This window comes from Camelus bactrianus, chromosome 5 (genome assembly GCF_048773025.1).
Source record: "Camelus bactrianus isolate YW-2024 breed Bactrian camel chromosome 5, ASM4877302v1, whole genome shotgun sequence".
Lineage (NCBI taxonomy): Eukaryota > Metazoa > Chordata > Mammalia > Artiodactyla > Camelidae > Camelus > Camelus bactrianus.
The window spans coordinates 23,061,189-23,087,944 of NC_133543.1; the positions used below are offsets into that span (position 1 = coordinate 23,061,189).

The 26,756-nt window shown below is 37.8% G+C and overlaps 1 protein-coding gene across 9 annotated transcripts in view; it reads right to left on the reverse strand.

Annotated features, from left to right (window-relative positions):
* NCKAP5 (NCK associated protein 5) overlaps positions 1 to 26,756 on the reverse strand; it is a 918,990-nt gene that overhangs the window by 494,765 nt on the left and 397,469 nt on the right. For all 9 annotated transcript variants that reach the window (XR_012506967.1, XM_045508840.2, XM_045508844.2 and 6 more), the window contains one exon: positions 7,573 to 7,636. Coding sequence is in view for 8 of the 9 variants with exons in the window: in XM_045508840.2 (XP_045364796.2) it covers positions 7,573 to 7,636 (64 nt within the window). In the remaining variant the exon portion in view is untranslated. The remainder of the gene's footprint in view (positions 1 to 7,572; positions 7,637 to 26,756) is intronic.

A 26,756-nucleotide genomic window follows, 5' to 3' on the forward strand; every position in this document is an offset into this window, starting at 1 on the left:
ATCAACTATACTTCAATAATTTTTAAGTGAATAATTTAAAATATTTTATTAAAATTTTCAAAGTTATCAATTTGGGTGGTTTTATTGATTTCTGGCATTACTGACTGTGAACAGAGATCATGAGAAGTACGACATTGATGTATTTGTGTAATAAGTATTTTATATTATAAATTTTACGAAGGCAAGGACTTCATTTTATTCTCTGCTGGATAGGTTGAATAATTAAATGAATAAAATAACACGCAGGGACTAGTTCCAAAACTTAGCACATACACAGAAATATGTCTCAAGTTTGGCACTTATCATTCTAAACTCTTAGAAAGACATAGCTTTTTAACTTATTAAGTTGGTTGTTGTGAACAAGAAAATAACACTCCTGGTTCTTTTTCCAGAGATATATTATGGATGTATTTCAGCCAATGATAAACATTGTGAATTATGTGTTGTCTGAGATGCTTCTCTTCTTTGGATGATACTTCAAACTCAACTGCCATGGCCACTGCTAACATTAATGTATTAACACAAACAGACAAGTCCAAGCTTCCCATGAGGCTAAAATCAGTTGCATTTCTATACACTAATAATAAACTATTAGAAAGAGAAATTTAAAAAAAAATCAAATTTACAACTGCATCAAAGAGAATAAAATACCTAAGAACAAATTTAACCAAGAAGGTAAAAGATCTATATGCTAAAAACTCTAAGATACTAATGAAAGAAATTGAAGAAGGTACAAATAAATGGAAAGATATTCTGTGCTTATGGATTGGAAGAGTTAATATTGTTAAAATGTCCATACTACCCAAAGCAATCTACACATTCAATGCAATTTCCATCAAAATTCCAATGTATTCTTTTACAGAAATAGAATAAATAATCCTAAAATTTGTATGAAACCACACACACACAGAGAAAAAAAAAAAAACCTGAATAGCCAAAGAAATCTTGAGAAAGAAGAACAAAGCTGGACGGATCATGCTCCCTGCTTTCAAAACATATTACAAATAAAAATGTACAGTATTGGCATAAAAACAGACACATAGTTCAGCATTAGAGAGCCCAGAAATAACCCCACACATATATAGTCAATTAATTTATGACAAAGGGACAAACAGTCTCTTCAATAAATGGTGTTGGGAAAACTAGGCAGCCACATGCAAAACAGTGAAACTGGACGACTATCTTCCACTGTACACTAAACTTCACTCAAATGTATTAAAGACTTGAATATAAGATCTGAAATCATAAAAATCATAGAAGAAAACAGGCAGTAAGCTCCTTGGGATCAATTTTGGTTCTGACTTTTTGGATTTGACGCCAAAAGCAAAGGCAACAAAAGCAAAAATAAACAAGGGGACTATATCAAACTAAACAGCTTCTGCACAGCAGGAGAAACCATTAACAGAGTTAACAGGCAACATGCCGAATGGGAGAAAATATTTGCAAATTATATATCTGATAAGGCATTAATATCCAAAATACATAAAGAACTCACACAAGTCAGCAGCAAAACAAACAAACAATCCAATTCAGAAACCAGCAGAGCGTCTGAATATAGGTATAGCTTGTTTTCTGTGCTTACTTTTTGTGCTTTGCAGATACTGTGTTTTTTACAAATTAAAGTTTGTGGAAATCCTGCATTGTCAGAAGATGGTTAACATTTTTTTTTAGCAAGAAAGTATTTTTGATTAAGGTATGTACATTGCTGTTTTTAGACATAATGCTATTGCACACTTACTAGAATACAGTACAGTGTAAATATAACTTTAATATGCACTGGGAGAGCAAAAAATTCATGTAACTCACTTTATTGTGATATTTGCTTTATTGCAGAGGTCTGGAACCAAAACTGCAATATCTCCAAGGTATGCCTGGAGACATTTTTTCCAAAATAAGACATACAGATGGACACTGAGTACCTGAAAAGGTATTCAACATAACTAATCATCAAGCAAATGCAAATCAAAGTCACAATATCATCTCACACCTGTTAGAATGCCTATTAACAGAAAAACAAGAACTAAGTGTTGGCTAGGATGTAGAGAAAAGAGAACCCTTGTGCACTGCTAATGGGAATATACACTGGTGCAGCCTTTATGGAAAACAGTATGGAGGTTCCTTAAGAAATTTAAAATAGAACTACCTTATGATCCAGCAATTCCACTTCCAGGTATTTATCCAAATGAAATAAAATGATTATCTTCAAAAAATATGTGTGTCTCCACGTTCATCTTCTGCATACTTAAAATAACTAAGACATGGAACAACCTAAGTGTACATCAATGGATAAATGGATAAAAGAAACGTGGTATACAGTATATACAGTGGAATATTATTTAGCCATAAAAAAGAAGGAAATGCTGCCATTTGTAACAACATGGATGGACTCTGAGGGCATTATGCTAAATGAGATAGAGAAAGACAAATACCTTATGATCTCATTTATATGTGGAATCTTAAAAAAAAACAAAAAACAAACAAACTCATAGATACCCAGAAAGAAGTAGGGAGATGGGAGGGGGTGGGTAAAATGGGTGAAAGGACCCTAAAGGTACAAATTTCCAGTTATAAAGTAAGTCCTGAGGATGTAACATACTGCATGGCGACTAAAGTTAATAATATTGTATTGCTATGAAAGTTGCTAAGGGAGTATATCTTATAAGTTCTCATCACAAGATAAAAGACTGATAACAATGTGGCTATAGATATTAACTAGACTTATTGTGATGATCATTTTGCAATATACAGGTAGCCCCTGCTTTTTGAAAGTCTGCTTTGCGTGACTTCACTTCTGCGAAGGACCTATACTTGTACCTTTTTTTGCTAACTGAAATCCAAAGAGGATTTGAATTATTATGAAAAAAGGTAATTGGGGAGAAGCTTTACACCGTCTCAGCTTACTGAAGGTTTCATAGGAATGATCTACTTTCAGATAGCAGGGGAAACCTGAACATAATGTTGAACCATTATATTGTATACCTCAAACTCATATAATGATATATGTCAGTTTTATCTCAATAAAAAAGGAAACAGAATAGATCTTGCAGTAAATTGAGCCAATGGTAGGAAACTCAAGCTGAAACACAATCTCCCAGAATAAAGAGAAACATGATCTCATAGCAGTTTGTGAGAAATAGTGAAAGGTAAGTTTTTATGGCGATAGTTACTTTCATGGAAGAACAAATTAAGAACAAAGAAACAAAGAGGAAACATCTAATAGGCTGAACGACAGATTTCGCAAGTAAAGCCCTGAGTTAACAGAACAAAAGCACAGAGAGAAATGATAAAAACCAGTAAAGGAATGTGTCCAAGGTCACAGAGCTAACTACTGATGAAGCCAGACTCTGAATGCAGACTTACCTCATTCCATTCTTTCCTCCACATATGTATCACCTAGCCATTAAAAAGAAACCTTTCTGCATGCAGTGTGGTACCCTGAATTGAACCCTAAATCAGAAAGGGGACATTATTGGAAAAACCAGTGAAATTCCAATAAAACCTGGAACTTAGTTAATCGTAATACGCCAATGCTAAGTTCTTAGTTTGGGTAATTACACCATAGTTATGTAAGTGTTAACACTAGAAACTGGTTAAAGGGTGTGCAGGTGTGCAAATTCATGTAACTCCAAAATTATTCCAAAATAAACAATGTGTTAAAAAAAATTAAAAGCAATTGCTCAAAAATGGTACCTTGGGTACTACCTTAACAACATATAAGTAAAGAGATTTATTGCCTAAAGTCACATTTTTAAAAGGGCATGCTATGCATTAAGACTGTGATTATAACAGGTTCACTGATGATTTTTTAAATAATGATCTGCCTCGATTATATAGTTTTAGAAAAATACTTCTTCTATAACATTTTTGTACTGTTTTTCCTTTCATGTGGCTAAAAACAGAATACTGTAAGTATTATTCTTTAAAAGCATAAGGTGATCTGGTTGTGATGAACTGCTTTCTATTTAATGGAATATAGTTAAGTTGAAAACTCCAGGGTGGGGAGGGTGGGCTAAGTAAGGAAAGAGGGAAACAATATTGAGAAAAAGGGAGAAAAAGGGGAAATAATGGATATGAATGAAAATCAGGGCTTAAGTGTTTCTAAGGAATGAGGGAATTGGGGGAAACAGTGATAAATGATGGAACTGGGGGAAACAGTTATATGAAGAACAGTAAATCAGATCAGATCAGAGCACTCACTCAAAGCCTTCCAAAGGATCATGTCACTCAGGGCATCAGCCAGAGATCTCTGGGGACCTGGATGACTTACCCCTCTGCCCCTCATCACTTCTGTGACTTACCTTCTCCTCTTCAGCCCCTCCCTCACTGCCCTCCAGCCATCCTGCTTCTCTGTGCTGTTCCTCAGGCAATACTCCCGGCCAGGAACACTCCTCTCCCAGATATCACTGCGGTTCACGCCTCCTCCCCAAGCGCTGCTCAAATGCTAACTTCTCAGTGATGTACTACCAGGAACGCTCACAGGGATCCCCTGGCACTCCAGTTTCCCTGACCTTGATCCCATTTTCTCATAGCTGCTTCCACCATGTGACACTAATTACATCAAATGTCTGTCTCCCCAACCACTACAATGTATGCTCTCAGATGTTGGCTTTTTTTTTTTTTTTTTGATGTTTCCCCAATGCTTGGAATAGTGCTGGGGACACAGTAGGTGCTCCACAAGTTATTTGTTAAATCAGTCAACACATAAATGTGATTTTTCATTAGTATCATTTAAATAAGTGTCATAAAACACTGGTAACTTTTCCAAAGTTCCTTTTTTTGAGCAACCAGTCACTTTTTGCGTGCTGGTATTTCCTGGGTACTTTCCACACTGAACAATTACCTCTACAATGTTTTAAAAGGGGGGGGGGGTGTTTCACGAAAAACTAGACAGTTATCTGCCAGAGATGATTTCAACTCAGGCTCATTCAGTGTCAGGGTCAGAAAGATCCATTCTTCAGGGGCCTGTTCTTATGAGGTTAAATTTAGTTATTTCCAGAAAAATCTCCCCATTAAAAAAATGTTACATGAACAAATGCTCGTTTGCATGATTCACTAAGCTAATTGAATCCTATAAGTCCTATCTCCTCATTTTTTTTCCTTTTTCAGTTTTATTAGGTAGAATTATTAAGTTTGACCGCACATACACGTTATATTGCATGTAAATATATATATACAATATACTGCACCTTTTTTTAGTTTACATACATGTACTGATCACTGTTCCTAAGAACAGTTTAGAGCTTTAGCTTTTTAAACTTGCATAGTTATCAAAGGAATAAAGCCAACTATAAAATAAGAATCAACAGAATGCCCTACCCCCTCATTTTAAAGATGAAGAAACAGACCCAGAAAAGCCATCACTTGCTCACCTCCACTTTGGAACACGGCTGATGAAGCGCTGAACAGGAGCTAGCTCTAACGAAGATGCTATCATTACCAAATGGCCCAGCTCAGGAACATTTCATAGTGCGGTTGATACAGGAAAATGGGGTGTGAGAGGATGGTCATGTTCCAGGTCTCAGGTGAGCCCCTGGGATACACCCTGTCGAGTGAGGGTCTCGGCTTCATGCAGGAAAGAATTCAAGAGTGAGCCATAACAGAGTAAAGGTAGATTTATTCAGGGAGATGCACACTCCATAGACAGAGTGCGGGTGTCTCACTCAGAAGGGACAGTGGCCACGAGGTGCAGGGTTGTTAGTTTTTACAGGCTCAGTAACTTCATATACTAACAAGTGGGAGAATTATTCCACCTAGTTTGAGGAGGGGGTGGGGATTCCCAGGAATTGGGGCACTGCCCATTTTTTGGCCTTTTATGGTTAGCCTCGGAACAGTCACGGCACCTGTGGGAGTGCCATTTAGTATGCTAGTATATTACAAAGAGCAAATTATAAAGCTCAATGTCTACTAGAAGTCAAGTCTTCCACCATCTTGGACCTCAAGGTCTCCTAAAAGTTGAATCTTCTGCCATCTTGGTTCTAACCAGTTTATATCATATCCTCAATTGCTGTGTCATTCCTTTAATGGCTATGCCCTGCCTCCTTCCCTCCTGTCTCACAGTCTCAGTCCAGGCTGAATATTTTCAGTTGACCATTTAACTAAACCTTCATTTTCTCCAACTTACTCCCATTTCATTGGCTCAAAGATGCTCGTGAGCAGTTGCTTTATATTGTTTGAACAGTCAAGATGCTCTTTGCCTTGATATCACTAGCCGAGCCGACAATGTGATCACCTCCTAAAGTATTTTAGCATGCTCCAGAACCCCCGTGCCTTCCAGAACCCACTCAACATTCAGCCTCTTATTCCAGCCCTCTGCTTTCCATCTTGAGAGCAGTGCAAGACCAATTTATTTTACAAATTTCTGCTCTTTTCAGTGGATGGATTGTCCATTAACTCTCATGAAATCAAATGGAAGTAGCTTCAGGGTCTGAAAATGTGTCATTTCTCCCTTTAAAAAAAAAGCCTTAGCTGAAAAGTTGCACACATGACACTGTTTGGTCATTAAGTGGGGAAAAAAAATTGGGGGTAATATCTTTTTTTCCTCAGAGGCAGCAGGAGCAGTTAATCCACACAAGTCCATTCCCCAGGTCCCCAGACAGTCATCTCTTGATGTTCAAAGGGGCACAAAGGCAGACACTTTGGCAAAAAAAGTCTATAAAATGAAGCTGCTATGGACCAAAACAACCATATGGATTTTTTAGTACAATTCAAAACACAAGGAAACATCAGTTTTCTAAATGATACACACTGAAACCAACAGGGAGAAATACACTGCAAATAGTGGAGAGAAGGAGAAGGCTAAAAGACGATTACATTAGCTAACCTCTGAGTGTTCTTTTAGATCATTTGTTTTTCAAGAGGCTTGAATTATGCTGAACTGTCTCTCCTTATCTAAAAATCTCAGATTTCTCCTCTATGGACAGGACATGTCCTCATAGCCGGAAGCCTGGACACCCAGTGGAACGTCAGGAAATAAAGCCGTATAACCCTCTGAACATTTGAACATCCTCTTCAAAGCCAGAGTTATTTTTCCCAATTAATATTTCCCTCTCTTTCTTGTAAATGGCCGAGCTGTCTAAACTGCAATATAAACACATTACAATGACACAAATGAACTTCTTTACAAAGCAGATACAGACTCACAAACATAGAAACAAACTTCCTGTTATCAGGGGGAATCGGAAGCTGTGGAAGGATAAATTGGGGGTTCAGGATTTGAAGATACAAACTGCTATAAACGAAATAGATAAACGAGGACCTACTGTATAGCACAGGAAAGTATATTCCTTACCTTGTAATAGCCTATGATGAAAAAGAATATGAAAAGGAATATATATATATATATATATATGTATAACTAAATCACTATGCTATGCACCAGAAATTAATGCAACATTGTAAATTGATTATACTTCAGTTAAAAAAAAAAACACACACACATTATTCACCAATACAGCAGGCAGTTTACTGCAAGCAAATATTTTCCTTTGAAATCCTTAATGAGACAAAATGCCTTTCAAGCCAGAGACCTTTAGAAGGAAGGTTCGGAATCAGAACCAAGCAGCCAGGACTTACCATGGCCCCCTCACTTCTTCTTTGGGCAACTTCCCTCTGCAGCTGGGCCACAGCCAACTTCTCCCTGGAGAAATAAAAGCGTGTGATCAGTTGACCATCCTTCTCAGAGCAGAGGTACGCTGGCCTGGCTTCAAAACATTCTTTGGAGGTCTCCGGAGGAACCCCTTCCTTGGTTTAGCTCACTTCCTCCACTAAACTTTCTATAAATATTTAAAGTGATTGGTCACTAGTGCATTGTTTTCACTGAGTGTCATGAAAGAGATTTTTTTTGCCTTGGATTTTATAATCACCAAATACATGTTGAATGTGAGTCAAAGGTCCCCTTTAAGTTCATTAACGCATATATTGGTCAATAAATTGTCTGTGGCTAAGATATTTCAGTTGTCCTTTTGGTATCAACTTTGCTCATAAATATTTTTACTTGTATTTCTTTTGTTGCCCTAAGCTGATTCTGAATTTCAAAAAGCAAACAAAACCTAACTCTGTACCATTCTTGAAATAAAGATAGAAAATCATTTGCAGGCTGGCTACACAACAGGCATGGTGCTGGTCATTTTACCTGATCCCCTGTGAGCCTGACAACAACCCTACAAAAGGTTTATTATCCCCATTTCACAGATGTGGAAACTGAGGCTAAGAGAGGATAAGTAACATATGGAGCCCCATCTGGTATGTAGTAATATTAGGATCCATCTTAAAGCTTTCCTTAGTTCAAAGCCTAAGTAAAAATTCGGCATGTCACTTTTCAGGGTCTAAGGAATATGAAAATCTAGAATTAAAAATCAGATTATTTAAGTATGCTTTATTTTACAACAGGCTTTATTTTGTATCCGTTATAATTGTAATTTTGATTTCACTTACAAAGCATTTAATGTTCACCAAAATTGTAAGAACACTTTCGTAAAGTGACAGATATCTTCATTTTGGCCAGCTTTTCAATTATTCTTAAAAGAGTTGATAGATGAAGAAGGGGTAAGTGAATTCTTCCAGTAATCCTCAAATCTGAGTTCTAGCAAGGGCTTCTCCTGAAGTCCTCTACTGCTTTCAAGATGTGAAGCTATTTGGGAGCTATTTCATGTCTCAGCCTCCCCTCTGCATAGGATCAGCTACATGCAAACAGAAAGGAGGAAACTTAAATCCCAAATGAGGGAGAGGATTTCTCCCCTCCTAACTGCTTGCGTCTTTGAGATGCCCAAGACTGTCAAGATGGCATGCATTTTAGTTTGGTTAACGATGAGTAGCACTAAAAAGTAGGAATAGTTCTCTCCCTGACTACATAGCTAAAGACAGAGAACAGAAGGAGGAAAACTAGAACCAGGAGACCTTAGAAGGATATGTAAGTTTTGGGAGCCTGGGGCAGGACTCCTGCTTGTACCCGGTGAGAGGGGCAACCAAGTAGATGGGAAGAAGCCAGAAAGAGACAGGATCACGTGCCTCTTTTTGAGGTAAGCAAGGCAGAGTCTACACGTGTTTTCTGACCCGAGTCCTGCTGAGCAGATGAAAAGTCAAATGAAAGGGGCAAAGATTTGAAAGAGAAGAATGTGGCTGACTTCCAGTTTAACATGAAAATTAAACACATGATAAATACTCTTAAGGACCAAAAAAACACTGGAGGAGAATATTCTGTATACTCTGTGACCCAGTAAGCCCCCTCTGAGGCGTAAACCCAGCAGAGATGCATATATATGTTCACTAAGAGACATGTACCAGAGTGTTCATAGAAGGACTACTTCAGTAGCCCTAACCTGATGGCGTACACGCCCACTGACAAGAGAACGGATAAACCCCAACATAGTTACACACTGGGACACTACACAGTGCTGAAAAGGAATGATCAAGACCTCATCACAACAATACTGCTGAGTGAAAGAAGCAAATGCAGATGAGTATATATTTTATGATCCATTTATGTAAAGTTCAAAGACAGCAAAATTCTTATCCAGTTTGATAAGGTGAGAAAAAGAAATTACACAAATATCAAAAAGGAAGAGGTAAACCTGTCTATATTCACAGATGACATAATTCTCTAAAAAGAAAATCCTAAGGAATTTACAAAACAACCATACAACTAATAATTTAGCAAACTCACAGGACATAAGCCAATACATAAAAATCAATTGTGTTTTTATGTACTAGCTTCAAACAGTTGGAAAATTAAATTTAAAGAATCTATAATAGTGTCAAAAACATAAAATACTTACGCAATAAATTTAATCAAATACTTGTTACACTGCTACACTAGGAACTACAAAACACTGCTTAGAACAGTTAAAGGAGATTTTTACACACACACATTCCACCCTCCCCACATTCATAGATTGGAGGCTCAATATTACACTGTCAAAATTTGTACCAAATTAATCTATAGATTATTTCTCACTGGGATGTATAGCTCTACCAAACTAAATTAAAAGAACCCGCAAGCCACTCTAGTGCTAAGGATGATAATTAAATTAATATAACAATACCTGAACTCATTGTTTTCCCTGTATACTGAATATGGAGACGTCTAACTACTAGTCTAAACTCTAAACACACTGTTTCATATTTCCCTTGATTCTTTGTTTGGTATATCTTTTCCCTCAATAAGCTCATAAATTCCTCCTTGACCACAACAGTGGCAGCCAAAATTGCTGACTGATGTATTTTTTGCACGTGGTAAGTTGTGGTGTAGTTACTATCTCACTGCACCAGCTGCTGCCCTGAATGTTGAGATCACACGTAGTCCATCTCTGTAACACCTACTAAGGGCCGTTTTGTAGAAACACAATAAATGTTTGTGATTTGCTGAGTGAGGAATCAGTCACAGAATCTAATATCAACTTGCCTAGTATAATGGAATTTTTAGTAGCTACCAATTTGCCTTTACAAGTACACAACACACACACTTGCACCCACAATGTTTCCCATGGGGCACCTCTGGCTCTGACTGGCCACAAAAGCGTTTTTACACACATTCTAAAATGATGAAGAGCATGGCGTCCGTAGATTACCAGGAAAATACCTGAGTAAGCTTCAATACAGTAAATTCCTATGTAAGAACATGGAATGAGGGGATGACAGTACAGAGGTTCCCACATATTTTGGTTAAAGATTACTGAGGACCCAGACGAGCTCAAGTTTATCTGGGTTATAGCTACTAATGTTGACCAAGAGAGTTTTTTTTTTTTTTAACGTGGGTCACATTCATTGATATTTACCACATATAAATGAAAACAGGTAGTTTTAAAACATATTTATTAATTCATTAAAAATTAACAAACCCACTCTAACATAAGTTAAACATTTTTATGAACAGTCATATTTCAAAACAAGAAAAAATGTCATGAGAAGAGTAACAAATCGTTTGAGTTTTGCAAATATATCTTTAACATCTGCCTTGATAGAAGACAGTTGGATTCTCAGATCTGCTTCTGCATTCAACCTGTTGTGAGAGCCCACATCCCAGTGAGTAATAATTTATAGACTAATTTGGTACAAATATTGACAGTGTAATATTAAGTCATGTAGCTTCTAGAAAACTCCACTACAAACTCATAAAAGAATGTGAGACAAAAAGGGCAAACTTCAGCTTAGTGTTATTACAAACATAGTTTGGACAATGCAGATCCCTTGAAAGGGTCTTGTGAGCGCCCAGGGTCTCAGGACCACGTTTTGAGAACTTCACCCAGAAGACAGGTACAGAACTAGAAATGGAAGAACATTCTGGAAAATTTCCTGTAATCATCATTTCTGATTGCTGAATCTTCAGAGAAAGATTTAATATATACGCCAACAGCCTATTATTATTTAGAAGAGTAGTTTAGCACAAAGAAGACATTTCTAGAAAGCAAGCAACAGTCTATGTTATTACTATCATCCTACCAAGTGACAAAATAATCCTGATACAGTTTAAAGGTTACAAACATTACTATTTTATCCTTAAAAGAGATTTCCTTTGTAGCACTGTTAAGAATTATCGCACAGTATAAGTGCTAGTCAAATCTTACTCAGTTCAATTTGAAAGAAAACTTCAATGGTTTTAGACATTACACAGTTGTTAAGCAGGAAAATATTAATAAACCATAAAATGTTGTGGTCTGTCCACAGATTTTGTTGGCTTTCAATAAAGAAAGTGTGACTAAACCAACATGGAAAACCAACATCTCAAAAGTGGCATCACATTAGCCATTTGATCTGGTGAAACAGAGTAAAATGTGTACAACTGGGAATGACAACTTTTGACCTCCCCCCATGTGAAGAGATGTTCTCAGTTTCACACAGCCTTGTGGAAATGTGTGACTGACACACAGAGAATCTCAGAGTAATCTGGGTCACAGGAAGGACAGTCCCCAACCCTAGCTGTTCCTTGGTCCTCCTCATTTACAAGCTGGAAGATTGCTGAAGTCTACATAGGAACCACTCTCATTGAAAGCGGCTGAATGGTGGAGAACCTGCATGAACAGCAAACACGAGTGCCTCGTTGGGTTCACGCTCTGTAATTGCTCTAAATCATTTACTCAGGAAGTGTAACACACAAAACATCATGGAGCCAAGACCCCTAAGGATTCTAACAGCCTAGCGTCTTCAATGGAGTGGGTAGGCAAGACCAGTGCCAGCTAAGGGCACCCGAATTTTATGTACTAGGAATTATTTGATGTAGTTGGAGCACATTTCCTTTGAAAAGAGGATTTCAAGGATAAAACACACAAAAAAGTTCTTTCTTGAGGTTCAATACTTTGAATCTCCCAAATCTTTCAAGTTCTTGGTATTCCATGTGTGTAAATTTTATGTCAGCAGAAGCTTTTTTTTTTCAGCAGGAATTGTATTATTTGTGTATATGAAAGAAGGAATTGTATTTTTTGTGTATAATCATTCGTTATTAAAATTAAGGAAGTGATGGAGTTGTTGAATGGGTGAAATCATCTATGAGAAAAATTCTTAGGATTTCCAGATGTTAATATTTCTGGCCTCAAATTATGAACTGAAAGTATTAAAAATAAATAGGTCTTTTTCTCTTACAGTAATCTCATTTGCCCTTGGGTTCAGTGGTCCCTTGGCAAACCATATCTTCAAACCCCTCTGGTCCCAATGTATGTGTGAAGCCAACTGGGACCAGCATCTTTTTCATGCAAATTCAGAGTTCTTAGAAACAGCTTTGTGTAAAAAATAAAGAATCCCTGACTTGCACGCTACTCAAGGCAAATTAAACACACTCACAAATACCCCTGTTCCTGTTTGAAGTCCTTAGCCCTTCTGCTAGAAGCTGACAACTGGGCTTTTGCAATGACATCACTGTTCTGTTCTGTGTTTGCCGCAAAGCCAGTGTCTCATTATGAAGTGAGTATCGACTTTATGATTGCAAAACAAACGCCCAGAGATATTTTACCAAGAGCTGTGGACACTTATTTATTGAATAGGGATAAAAGAAGGATATAAAGAATAAACACTCAATAAAACAAAGGAGATCACAACATATACTTCTCTTTCAGTTAAATATAAAAAGAATTTCTCCCTCCAAGAAGGATGAAACAGAGCTATTTTTGTCATTCAATTTTACACCCAAACGGCAAATGAGCCCCAGGTTTCTAAATCCTTCAATACAGTCCCAGAGAATCTCAATTAGAGGTCATAATAAACAACAGCAAAATTATTTATGTGAACCATGGATCTCAGAATACCTCCGATACATCTGCACTTTAAGCCCACGGGAAGACTGTCCACAGTGATACCAACAGGATGTTGGCATTTGTAAAACCCAGATAAGACCTACGAGATTTATATGTTTAGAAAAGTGTTCCCCAAGGAGAAAGCAGCTTGCCAAGGGAGACTGTATTCAGTTGGTGATGTGCAGAGACCTCAAACTTAAGGGCACTGCACAGCCATCTGTTGCAGAAGTGGGGAAGGCAGGCCTGTCTGGAGATAAATCAGTGTTCTATTGCCATTTTCAAGGAAGCCCTGCACCCATTCCAAATGGGTAAGAATGACAGCACTGTGCAGCCCTGCTCTCCACCAGGCAGATGGTACCCCCATGAGTTTGCCCTAGAGGAAGGGCAGCACTGGCACTGAGTGTGTGGAGAATCACTTCTCCTCATTGTAAGTCGCATCGCCCCAAACTGCTCTGTACCCACGGCACATTTGAAAGATGGAGATCGAAACACACGTCGAGCAAGCTGTCAATAGAGTGAATACTCTTTGTGTTTTCATCAAACTGCCAGCTCATTTGTGCAACTTCTACTTGATTTTTCTAGAAGAACGAAGTAGAACAGCTAAGCATTTGAAAAGAAAACATAATTTCTCGGGCATCTGACAAACCCAAGTCAATTTCCTTTACTGGCAAAGATATTATGACATTAAAGAATCCTGACATGAAAGAATCCCCCCGCCCCCAGCCAAAACTGTGCCTTCATATTAGTTCTGGTTGTTGGGTTAAACTCCTATATTCTGAAGTGTTTAAAACTCAGTTATTTTTATGTATTACATAATACATACATCTATCTTTGTTTTACTCTATTCAGAATATTCTTTGTTTTGTTTTGTTTTGTTTTTAACATTTTTTATTGATTTATAATCATTTTACAATGTTGTGTCAAATTCCAGTGTTCAGCACAATTTTTCAGTCATTCATGGACATATACACACTCCTTGTCACATTTTTTTCTCTGTGAGTTATCATAACATTTTGTGTATATTTCCCTGTGCTATACAGTGTATTCTGCTACCTGACTGTATAATCCAATGATGATGGAAATTCTAATTCATTTAGCAAACACGTAATGGGATTTTATTCCAGGCCTGGCCCAGTTCTAGGAACTAGGACATAAAGATAAATAAAATGGTTCCATTCATAGAGTTCCAGGTCTAACAGATAGAGAGCATATCTAAGCACACCTGTGTCATAAGAGGCACTAAGTACAAAACGGGTGCTTCGTATTCAAAGCTGTATTCAAAGCTGACTTTTAAAATAAATGTTAAGTTATAATTTTATCAAAAAAATAGAAATTTAACTGCCTTTAAATAGGAAGGTGCACCCTACTATTTCTAAAGAAGGTATTTTTTTAAATTTCATGCTTTTAAGCAACAAGTCATATAGAAAAACAGGTGTGTCTTCCCAAGTACTTTAATTATAAAGGGACTCTATTACATGCCATGACTGTTACTCCCTGAGTCCCTTAAGTCTTTGGCGACAGTACTGGGCTTCAGTTCAGTTCTAAGTTCTGTGCCTTTGGGTCATGATTTTAGCCAGGTCACCTTTTTCAGAGACGCTCGACCAACTTCTTCGGTCTTTTCCATTCTGATAACATCTTATCGCGATTTTATAAGATAACAGTAATGGTTAATATTATAGAATAGTTAGTATGTCAAGCACAGTTCTAAATAAATGAAATATTTAAACCTCCAACAATCCCATGAGGTAGGTATTATTATCAGCTCCATGATACACAGTAATGATTCTCAAACTTTTTGGATTCAGAACTCTTTTTTTGACTTCTATTTATTTATTTTTAATGACGCATAGCTGATTTACAATGTTGTGTTAGTTTCTGGTGTACAGCACAGTGATAGAGTTATACATACAGATATACGTTCTTTTCATAGTCTTTGAGAAATTTATAGGTTATCACATTATAGATTATTACAAGATATCGAATGTACTTCCCTATGGTATACAGTAGTACCTTGTTGTTTATCTATTTTATATATAGTAGTTTGTAGGATTCAGAATGATTTTATACTCAAAAATATCTTTGAGGACTCCAAAGAGCTTATATTAATGTGAGTAAAATCTATCAATATTTAACATCTTCAAAATTAAAACCAAGACTTTAAGTATGTTTATATATACAGATACACTAATTTATTTGAAATAATAATAATAACTCCATTACAGGTAAACAACATATAATTATGAAATATAACTGCAGATTCCAAAACAAAAATTAGTAAAAAGAGTGGGAGCACCTTCCACTTCTGCCAATGCCTTTAATGTCTGGCTAACAAAGATGACATCTGGATGCCCGTATCTGCTTCTGCATTCAGAATGTTGCAGTGTCACACACTGACTTGCCTCTGGAAAAGCACTATATGCCCATGAGAGAATGAGAGTGAAAAAGACAAATAACATCCTAGTATTCTTACAAAAACAGTTTTGACCTCTGTGTTCTTGAAAAAGTCATGGGACCCCGGAAGCCCCTTGGTCCATGGTTCAAGTGCTGTTAATATACAGTTAGAACTACCTTCCATGGGGAAACTGAGGCTACAGTAGGCTGGAAAATATGGCCACGTACCTTTGCTGTTAAGTTTAAATACAACCATGCACGTTTTTCCAGACGTGCAAAATAGCCATGAATACTTATGTAGTTCAAGTCTCATTTGTTACAACATGTGCCTCTGTATTTACCGTCACCTGTTAACCAGTGCTTCTACTGCTAAGGAAGGAATCACCAATCATGCAAGGAATAATGGGGGTTTCTAAGGATGAAACACATTCTCAGTTGTCTTAATGACAATCAGTGTGAAAACCACTGATCTCACTTGTCAAGGACACTTGAATTCCAACTACTCTGAACCTACATTTCCAGCAAAGTAGAAGAAAAATACAAACGAAATTCCCAATATAGTCCTATGCTCAGGCACAAGGTTTGTTCCAATGAACACCCCCTCCCCATATTTTTTTCTCTACAGATCTCACCACATGCTCAAGAGAAAATGAGATAAATGATTACTCTCATTTACACGCTGGGGCAGAGAGTCACACTCTAAAATCTTGGAGAAAAGTTTCAATAAATCATCCGCCGTCCCCATCTCTGAGTGGGCCCCTAGAATAAGAGCATGGTGGCGACCTGGTGTGTGGGAGGGAAGAGCAGGTCTGCTCCCCCAGGAGGCTTCGAGCCATTCTCTGCACACACAGGCGTCCCAGGGAGGCACCGGCCATGGAGGCACAAGGAAGCCAAGTGCCAGGTGCGCCTGTGGAGTGGGCAGATGGGGAGATCGGCGGCAACAGTCCCTGAGTAATGGTTAAATTAATTAGCCTTTCCAAAGCAGATCATTTAATTACTCATTCACTTAGATATTCAGAGCGAGAGCAGATTTAGAGAAACTTTGGAAGCTATAGCCCAAATGAAAGAAACTGCTTCAGACGTTTTTCCAATGCATCATGTCCGTGTTTGGCCCCAACACTTATAAATGCCAAAAATTTACCCTTGTATGAAATGCTTTAGAGGAATCAATGAACATCACAATGCAGTTAAGTCAGTACGTTGAGGGTGCATTTTAAATGGGTGACCCTGACTGGATTTTGTGCAGCAAAAACTAAGAGGCAGTAGGACTTCACAAAACAGCGTGCATACGCACTGACTGTGGGAGGGAGCAGGAGGGGAATAACAGTGTGTTGTGCTGATTAACCAATCCCCTTCTCACCAAAAAAAAAAATTAATGCAGAAACATTTTAGAGAATTCAGTATGTTGGAATAAATACAGTGATCATTAGTAAAAATAAACACACACCCTCATTTCAGTTGTCTGCCTTTCTGAAGGTTTTTTTCTATCCACGTGCTTGCCCTCATTGAGTTTTCGGAAGCTTTCTAAATGTTTTTCCCCATTTTCCTAAAAGTTCGCCAAATATCACACCATGTAAGTACTCTCAAAACTGTTCAACAAGGGATGCTCTTCCGCTGTCAAAAATGGTGTCTCAAATTCGACCTCCATTTTCCTTTAGTGGTTCGTTGACTTACCCAGACGGCCATTTGTGTCATCCAGTGTATTGCAATTGCTTACCTATTTCTCTCCCCTCCGGGGCTGTAAGACCCAGACAGCCGGGACTTCAGGGTCTTTATGTGTCTGAGGCACAAACACATCCTCAGTAACTGAAAGCCCGTGCTTCAGGGTGATGTCAGCCTCATGGACTTGAGGCACAATCACAGGCTGCCTTCCTCTGCACTGAGTGTCAGAGGCTAGTCCCACGCCCCAGAACTTACAAAGTATGGCAATAAAACATACTGCTAGCATTACACATGTGGCCTTCTGCACATTTTAGATGTACCATGTTCTCTTGTTGGTAAATAAATAAACCAGTAAAGGAATAAACCTGTCTTTCTGAGGTTTCCTCCCTTTATTTCTACTTAAAACTATTAGCTTTCAGTAGAATAATACATGTTTTCATGACATTTTTCATAAACATAGAGTCTACTAACTTTTTTAAACACAATACTGAGTTAAAGCAACCCCATTTTCTTCTCTTCTCTTTGGGGCAGAAGGAAATCTCAAAGGTCTCCTACCTAGTGTGCCTCTAAAGTACATATTATGACAAAAAATTCCCCCAACTTTAACATAGGAAATTTGAGTCTTAACTCTTACAATAACTTCTTCCTTGAGTATAGTCAATTCAAGGACTTTAAAAGAGATTTCCTTGAGATATACTTTTTTATGAATCATTGAAGAACCACTGAATTCTTCAAACTTGATTTTCACTTCTGAAAACCCTATATCCCTGAATGAAGAATCCTTATGTTTCCATGTTTTCTAAGAAGTGTGGAATTTCCTATGTTCACATGTAATATGCCCAGATTTCTTCCTTTAATATTAAAATTCCACTAAAAAGACACATCTAGGTTGGTTTTCTCTCTGGCAATCAAGAAAAATTGAAACATAACATTAATAATGTTCGATTTTTTTTCTTCCATCAATTTCAGTAATGTCCAAAAGTGACGGGCTATATGTAGTTGAATATGGAAAAAGATTTCTTCAGGAAAAGAAAACACATGCTAACTATCTCCTAAGGAGCAATACATACCTGTGGGAGTGTGTGACAATAGCCCTTATGTGACAATTAATTTGGTTTCCACGGCTTTCAATTATCAATGGCCCTGAAATCTCATTCTGTCTCTATTTTCATGTAGGTCCCAAGATAGTATCAATGAGTAGATGCAAGCCATCTGTCTAGACCAAGGAAAACAAGGCTTCTGAGCTCCTAAAGGAAGAAGCTGAAGGAGGTAATGAAGGAAGCCCTGGTGGATGGGCTGTAACAGCATAGTTTATGCTCCAAAACCTTCTTCATTTGTAGAGTGAGCCACACACATAAGGCACGTGCTGCTCAACAAAATGGTGGATTTTAGGATAGACTGGCAATGCCATACTTTCATTCTGCAAATATTACACTGCCTAACGTGTTGGAGGCTCTTTGCTAGACTCTATGGAAGATCTAATGACAAAGAAGGCTTAATTCCTATAATCAGGAAGCATCATATCTCAGAAGACAGATAATGTGTCTATATCCAGTGTGATAGGTTGAACTGTGTCCCCCTAAAATTGTTGAATGACTTCGTATGTTGAAATCCCAGCTCCAAGGACCTCAAAATGTGACTTCATTTGGAGGCAGTGTCTTTACAGAGGCAATCAGTTAAAATGTGGTCAGTAGGGTAGACCCCAATACCATAGGACTAGAATCTTTCAAAAAAGAGGGTCAGTTTGAAGACAGGTACAAATAGAACACCATGTAAAGATAAAGGAAGAGATGGGAAGATTCTTCTATAAGCCAAGGAATGCCGAAGACTGCCAGCAAACCAGAAGCTAGAAAAGGGCATGAAACAGATACCCCGTCATAGCCCTCAGAAGAAAGCAACCCTGCCAACACCTTGACCTTCAACTTCTCGTCTCCAGAACTGTGAGACGGTAAATTTCTGTTGTTGAAGCCACCCAGTCTGTGGAACTTTGTTAGGGCAGCCCTAGCAGATGAATACATTCTGATGTACTTAATATAAAATCTATCAACTCTATTTGTTTGAACCTAATCCATCTCTCTATCTACAAATACACACACAGCTTGGTAAAATATAATGGGTGCCCCAAGCAAGGCACTATGTTTTCAGCAGAAGGAGGGTTTACTTCTGACCAGAAGAATCAAAGAAGACTTAAAAGAGAAAATGGCAGTCACATTCCACACAAGTTAAGAGCCATAAGCCAGAACGCAAACATAGGAACTTATGCAACTATTTACTGCAAAGTTGCTGTTGTTTTTTTAATTGCAGAAACTCACTTCTTTTACTTGCCACTTCGCAGGAAAGTTCAAGAAGACTCTATGAATGATTCAAATGGTACACTTAATATCTAAACCTCTACATGTACACATCATCTTAGTCACAAAGATATTTTAAGTACTTTTATCTTCATCTTCATATGCTTTTGACTAAGTCTACTGTGATATCTAGAAGAAGACACAGTGCTGCATTCTGCTCTATTACAAGACTACTGGCTTAGCTGGTTCCTGGAGTGGAGATGGTTCGTAAATACTCTCTGGCTGCCACCTTCTGATTTGCAAATACGTTGAACTCACCTTCTGGCTGCCACTCTCATTGCAGGGATGTGCACTGGTCACTTGCAAGTAACAAGGAGTTAGGGGTGACCTGTAGTCCTGGAACTGGTCTGTCTAGAGACAGAACCCATGACCAGGCCTCCATTAACTCAGGTCTCTCACAGTGAACCACTACCCAGCCTTAGAAACACTGTCAACTTTCTGATTTATATAAACCATTCCACTTATTAACCTGCCTTAAAGCCTTCGGTAAGAGTTATTTTGGAAGCTTTCACCTTTTGCCAATTCATATTAATCCATATTCTATCAGAACCTAGCTCACCTACTTTTCCTTTCAGAATTCTCACTATTGAGCTTTTGTAAGAATCACTAGATTCTTCTTAATCTTTTCATACGGATTGTATGAGTTTGGCTTCTCCTTGTTGTGAGTAACAGAAACAGACTCCACCGAGGTTAAGACAGAGGAGGCATTCCATTGAACAGACTTTGGTATTTCAGGAGCAACTGAACCACCAAACCACCAAACCAGCAAAGAGCAGGAACCAGGGAACGTCCAGGGGCTTCTGCAGCAAGAATCCATGTACCTTCTCATGAGATGCTGCCAAGATGCTCTAGCTCAGCTCTGGGGGCTCTTGGTTTCTGTTTCCCACCAGTTTCACATTTAAGATCCCCTGGAATGAGATCCTGAGTGGCATAGCTTGAGTGCGGCACACACTCTGGATTGACTGGCTTTGGCCTGGGGGTCAGGGTCACATAGCACAGTTTTAACCATGCTCCTCCCCAGAGTGGGCTGGGGAATGTCCTCAGGGAAGAAAATGATCCAAGAGCCTAAGATCACATCCTTGTAAGTGGTGTCCTTTCACTGGAAAATGGTTTCTATAGATTTTCTAATTAATCCTTACTTAGACCTATAGCAAAAATACACAACCAAGTATCTTATTTTTTTTCTTTTTTTTTTTTTCCAGGGAGGTTGGCATTTTTATTTTACTTTACTGAAATTTAGTTGATTTACAATGTTGTCTTAGTTTCTGGTATACAGCATAGTGATACAGTTATATACACATGTATATCTTCTTTTTCATAACTCAATACTTTTTGCATTCATTTCAACTGGACTAACTCCATTTGAGGTTTCCTGTTAAAATGTGTCCCTAGAATCGAGCCTGTATCTTGCTTTCTTCATATCGTCTTGACCCTTCCATTACTGCTGTGACTTAAAAATTTACATTAAGCACATTCCTCACTTCTTTCTAGAAAATGTAACTAGCTTTTAGTCCAAATATTGCTTTACATAGATTGTCTTACTGTCTTCACTATCAGCATGACTTAATTCACACTGAGCACGCTTCTAGAAATGCCATCAACTAGGAAACACTGTGCACACGGCCACGCAGCATGTGTAGTAGGAAAGCCAGAGTGTACGCTTAGGAGAAACCAGTGAATCAGGATTCACCTTCCTCCTCTATTTCCTGTCCTTCACACCATGACCAGCAAGTGTCACTGTTCAAAATACCAACGGTAAAATTTCAAAAAAAAAAAATGTAAATCCTTTAAAGGCACTTTAAAAGGAATGCCGATTTAGGAAAATTAGAGAGGGAAACAGAAACTCTTACTTCCCTATCTTTTTGTAAACAACATAATCGTGGCCAAATACATTTAATATCCAGCTAGTGTCTGAGCTGAGTGGCTAACAAAAGGGAAAACAAAACCAACAGCAGGGGATTTTAGAGGGAAAAGAAAAAAGACTGATAAGAAAACAGTATCTAACGTCTAAGAAACGAGAAATGAATAGAAACCAATCTGTGAAATAATTTAATATGTTACACGAGGTAAGACCCTAATGGGAAGGAAAACAATTCTCAAATATACGACCATGTAGGATACTCTCAACAGAGGTAAAGATGTTTCAGAAAACAGGAAAACAACTCACAGGCAAACAACAACAGATGTTTTTGAAGAATAATAATAACCCAACAACCAGGCCACAAAATTAATTCTGTCACAACAGGTTACTGTAAACTTTCTGTTAATATGTAATGAAACCTAAGCATTTGAATTATCTGTTTTATTATCACAGTGACAGAGAGAAAAAAATGTTAAAAATGAAGACATTGTTTGTATCTTAAAACCAGAGAAGGGAAAGTCAGGTAGTGAGTGGTTCAAAGAGACAATAAAAAGCCATTTTCTGCAGGATGGCAGATGCCCGCCGTCCTCAAGGCAAAAGATGTTTGAAGAAGTGAGCAGTAGTCTTGGGACAAATTGTGGTTCCATTTAAGAAGGAGGATAGTAAGAGTAATCGTAACAATAATTAACACTCACATAGGGATTACATTCCAAGCACTTTACAGTTAGTTATTAATTGTTTTAATTTTCATCCTAAATCTAATGTAGGCACTCTTATTATCCCCATTTTACAGATAATGAAAATAAGGCACAGAGAGATTATGTATCTGCCTGAAGGCATTGGGCATAGTAAGTAATGATCTCAGGATCTGGCTCCAAAGTCCCTATTTTTCATCTCGATGTGATGGTACCCATATAATTCTAGCTGGAGTTAGAATTTTTAAAATATTTTATTTATTTGTTATTGCATTACTTAATTATTTTATTTTGGTGGTTGGGGGAGGTAAGTAGGTTTGTTTATTTTTACCATAGGTACTGGGGATTGAACCCAGGACCTCATGCATGTTAAGCATGTGCTCTACCACTTGAGCTATACCCTCCCCTGATGGAGCTGGGATTTTTAATTGATGTTTAATTGATGCTACTGAGCATCTCACTGGGTTTTAATCTGACCTGTTCACAAAAGCCAGAGTTTACTAAGAAAAGACACAGGAACAGAGCCCCATTTACTACGCTCAAATCTTAAGTAAGTTGGTAGGATTGAGTTAGTATCAGGACTTAACTAAATTAAGATATAAAACAGAGATCAAGTTATTTGTTACATCAAAAAGCTTATTTGGCAGGTAGTTGCTAGATAAGTAATTCACCAGCTCTTTTCTCTGAAATAATAATGATTGGAACAGCTATCATATCCCACAAAAACCTAAAACAGGCAATAAATAGGATCAATCTTCAGAAAATAAAACACACTAAAGGTAGCTATAGCTGCTTTTGACTGTTACTGGTAGCAAATAAAACCAAAAGTTATTTATAGCATTCCTCATTTTAATGGCTTCTAAATTTGCTTCTCCAAAAGAAATGTATTGGAGGTTAATAAATTTTACATGAAAACAAATAGAATGTGTAAATTACAAAGGATTTATTCCCTTTACTTTGATTCTAGCCATTTTCCCAAGCCTAGAAGAATGACATTCACTAAAGTTTTGTGTGGCTTCTGTGAAATCGTCTCTCCTACAACTAAATAGGTAAAGAAAGGATGTACGTCTTTAGTGGGTAATGATAAATCAGACATTTGTAGCTAAACACACCCTTGATCACAAATGCTTTGTTATTTTCTTGCTCCCTGGCTACGTTCTTGTGTCTAAAAGACAAAAGAGAAAACAAAACAAAGAGAAAAGGATTCTGTAGACACCCATGTACAAGAACAGTGTGACAGTCAAAAGTCACAGTAAAAACAGATGGTCATAGATTGGAATTCCATTAAAGGAGGACAATATATCTGCTTTGGAAAAAGGCTCAACCCATTAAAAAAAATTCCTGATAGACAAAGTCTGGAGCTGAAACACATTCTTAAGATCAAAGGCAAAATAACTAGCAACGTCCTAGTTAGTCCAAAAGAAAAGGAAACCCAGCAACAGACAGACTTTCTTGCAAATGGAGAATGTCTTTAGCACAATACAATAAGACTGTTATATGTGACACCTTGATAAATTAAAGAAACAGAAACGCTGTCACAAAAAGAAAAGGAAGAAAGGAAGGAAATTCACAAACAGTGCTCACAAAAGATGGATAAGAGCATTTTAAGAGAATGTGCGCATTGATTAAAGGCAAGCAAGGAAAACAAGATAGCAGCTCTATCTGGCTAACCCCCTACTGCACATGCCTATTGTATTGTTTCCTTTGGCACTGACTACAAGAGAGCTTCATCCGATGTCTAATAATACTATTATTTATAAAATAGAAGGAAAACATCCTGATAAGAATATACCGCAATAGGAAAAAGTCTCCTTCTATATAATCTGAGTGCACAGATGAAAAATAAATGCTTTTTCAAAGTAAGAACAATTACAAGGCAACCAGTGAACAAGATAAGCCCTTGCAGAAGGGGCCACACTGAATCTATTCAACCAACCAGGTTTTGTGTTATGTGAATCCAAGAGCAGACAACTGCTACTCACTGGGAAAACCTGCAGTGCTGTCGAAATCAGCCAAGGCCAGTACATGACTTGGGGAGGAGAATGTTAAAGAAAAGGAGAAAGTTTGGAGAGAAATAGAAGAAAGGGTGACAATACAACTCGTAATTCTTCATTCAAATTATATTCATTGACCTACTACATTTAAGTCAATATGGAAGACACAGAGTTTTGAAAAGTACACACATTCACAATGGCCCCTGCCCTCCAAAACCTAGAACTTACAAAATACTACTTTGGTCCCTGATTTTACCAATGTCCACTTCTTGCAAGTATAAATAGAATGTTCAACTCTGTAAGTGGAGTTATTTTCATATTCTGGTCCGCATCTGTGTATTGATATTATTCTGCAGCAGAGTACAGTTACATTGTATTGAAAGAAAAAATCCAAGTAGAGTGAATATTTTCACAAGTCCAAGTTTAAAAACAGTCTATTGAATATAGATGTTTCCAAACTCAGAACTTTATATGCATGACATTTGCACCTAAATACGTCTAAATACTAAAAAGTTTATATATGAAGTACAGCCTAAAAGGGCATTTCAAAGACTATGCTGATAATTTGCTAGAGATTGTAAAGAGTAAAAAAAATCCATAATACAATTAGCCAGTACTTAGTGAGCATTAAAATGTGGCAGCTACTGTCCTAGATGTTCCTGCTCTTTTTATCTTATTGAATCCTTGCAAATCTATCCATTTTACAGATGAGTAACCAGACCCTCCAAAGAAACAGCCTATGCTGTAAGCCACTGTACTATACTCCTTCAAACCACATCCCTCCAGACGAGATTTCTGTGGAACCTAATCCATTATTGGCTATGAACTGAATCTTACTCTGCTTTGGAAACAGGATCAAACCAAGGATGATGCCAGCAATAATTCCCCAGCAGGGTCTGTAGCCAGAAAGGCTGGACGGCAAAGCTAGGACCTTTGAACAACCCATGACCCAACTCTTTAGAAGCATTCGTAAGAGTTCAAAACAGGAATTTCAGGCGGGCAGTTCAGAGAAGCACATTCTGACAGGGTACGGGTAAAGGTCTGGATCTGAAAAAGTCCCAAATGTTCACAAAAGGCAGGATCCTATGAAGGGGATTTCAGGGCTGGCAGTCAGCTGAGCGTTTAAGGTTCAAGGACAGAATTTCAACTTCTACAAGGGATGGTGGCAATGTGATAAGACCCTTAGAGAAACTGAAGTTCAAGGCAGAATTTCAAGGCATCTATTCTGAACGGGTCAAATCAGCAACATTGGTAATCTGAAGACACAACTAAGTGCTTTTCAATTTACATATCCATAAAACTTAGCGTCATTAAATAAAACATGTTAGTTCAGTATTTTGTTCAAACCACACGACTATTAGTTTCCTGGACTCTGATGCGTTTGTTTTGAAAAATGACAAGTCTTGATCTCTGGACACTGACACTGCCTGAGGAATAAGCCAGCTTTAGGCACGTTGATGCCAGTACCAACCGCTGTGAATTCCTTAACACATTGCTCAAACCTGGAGAAGTCTGCCAGGAACAAAATCTAACATGCCTTGCAGTTTTGTTGACGTCTCTTCCATTTTTGACTCTTAACTCTTGGCTGTGAGCTAAACTCTATGAATTCATTCTAATTTTCAGAAGGAGGCAACCGAAGGCCTGACATCAAATTCTACTTTTAAAAGATTTGAAGTTTTAAAGACTGGCTTTGCTTTTTAGAAGAACGTCAAAGCAAGAACTAAGGTGTAAACATTATTCAGACAGAGTAAGCACTTCGCTCTTAACTCTATATGAATATAGACATAAATCTTTAGGCCAACTGACACCTCGGGGCAAAGTCTAGAATCATGGACCGTGTCTTCCCCAGCATCCTGCTCAAAGCCCATTAGGTCCTAGAAGATACTTAACTGAACTGAAGTCACTGAACACCTACCTGAGTCTCAGATTCTTTACTTTAAACTCAGGTGATATAGTCCTTCCTCATTATTTATACATTACACATTTGCAAATTTGCCTACTCAATAACATTTATTTGCAACCCCAAAATCAATACTTGGGGTGTTTTCATGATCATTTGCAGACATGAACAGAGCATCCGAAAAATGTAAGTGACCAACGCGCATGTCGCTAGCTGAGCTTCAACAGGGTGCCACCCTCCAGCTCTCACACTGGAAACATGTCCTTTTCACGATCTACTGAGTGCCATACTTTGTGCACTTATGTGGCTTTGCTGTTTAAAATGGCCCCCAAATGTAGTGCTGAAATGCTATTTATTGTTCCTAAGTACAAAAAGGCTGTGATGTATCTTACAGATAAAATACATGTGTTAGAGAAGCTTTATTCAGGTATGAGTTATATGCTGTTAGCTGTGAGTTTAATGTTAATGAATCAACAATGTATATTAAAGAAGGTGTCTTTAACAGAAACACACATAGAACACACATGAAGATTACATATTGGTTGGATGATGAAATGTTATCACCAGAGGCTCACAGAAAACTAACAATTTCCCTTAGGAGTGATGGTTTATAATTCACTAAGTCAATGTTCGCAGCAACTTTATAGACTTTCACTACCATGAATTATAGAAGTGACTGTGC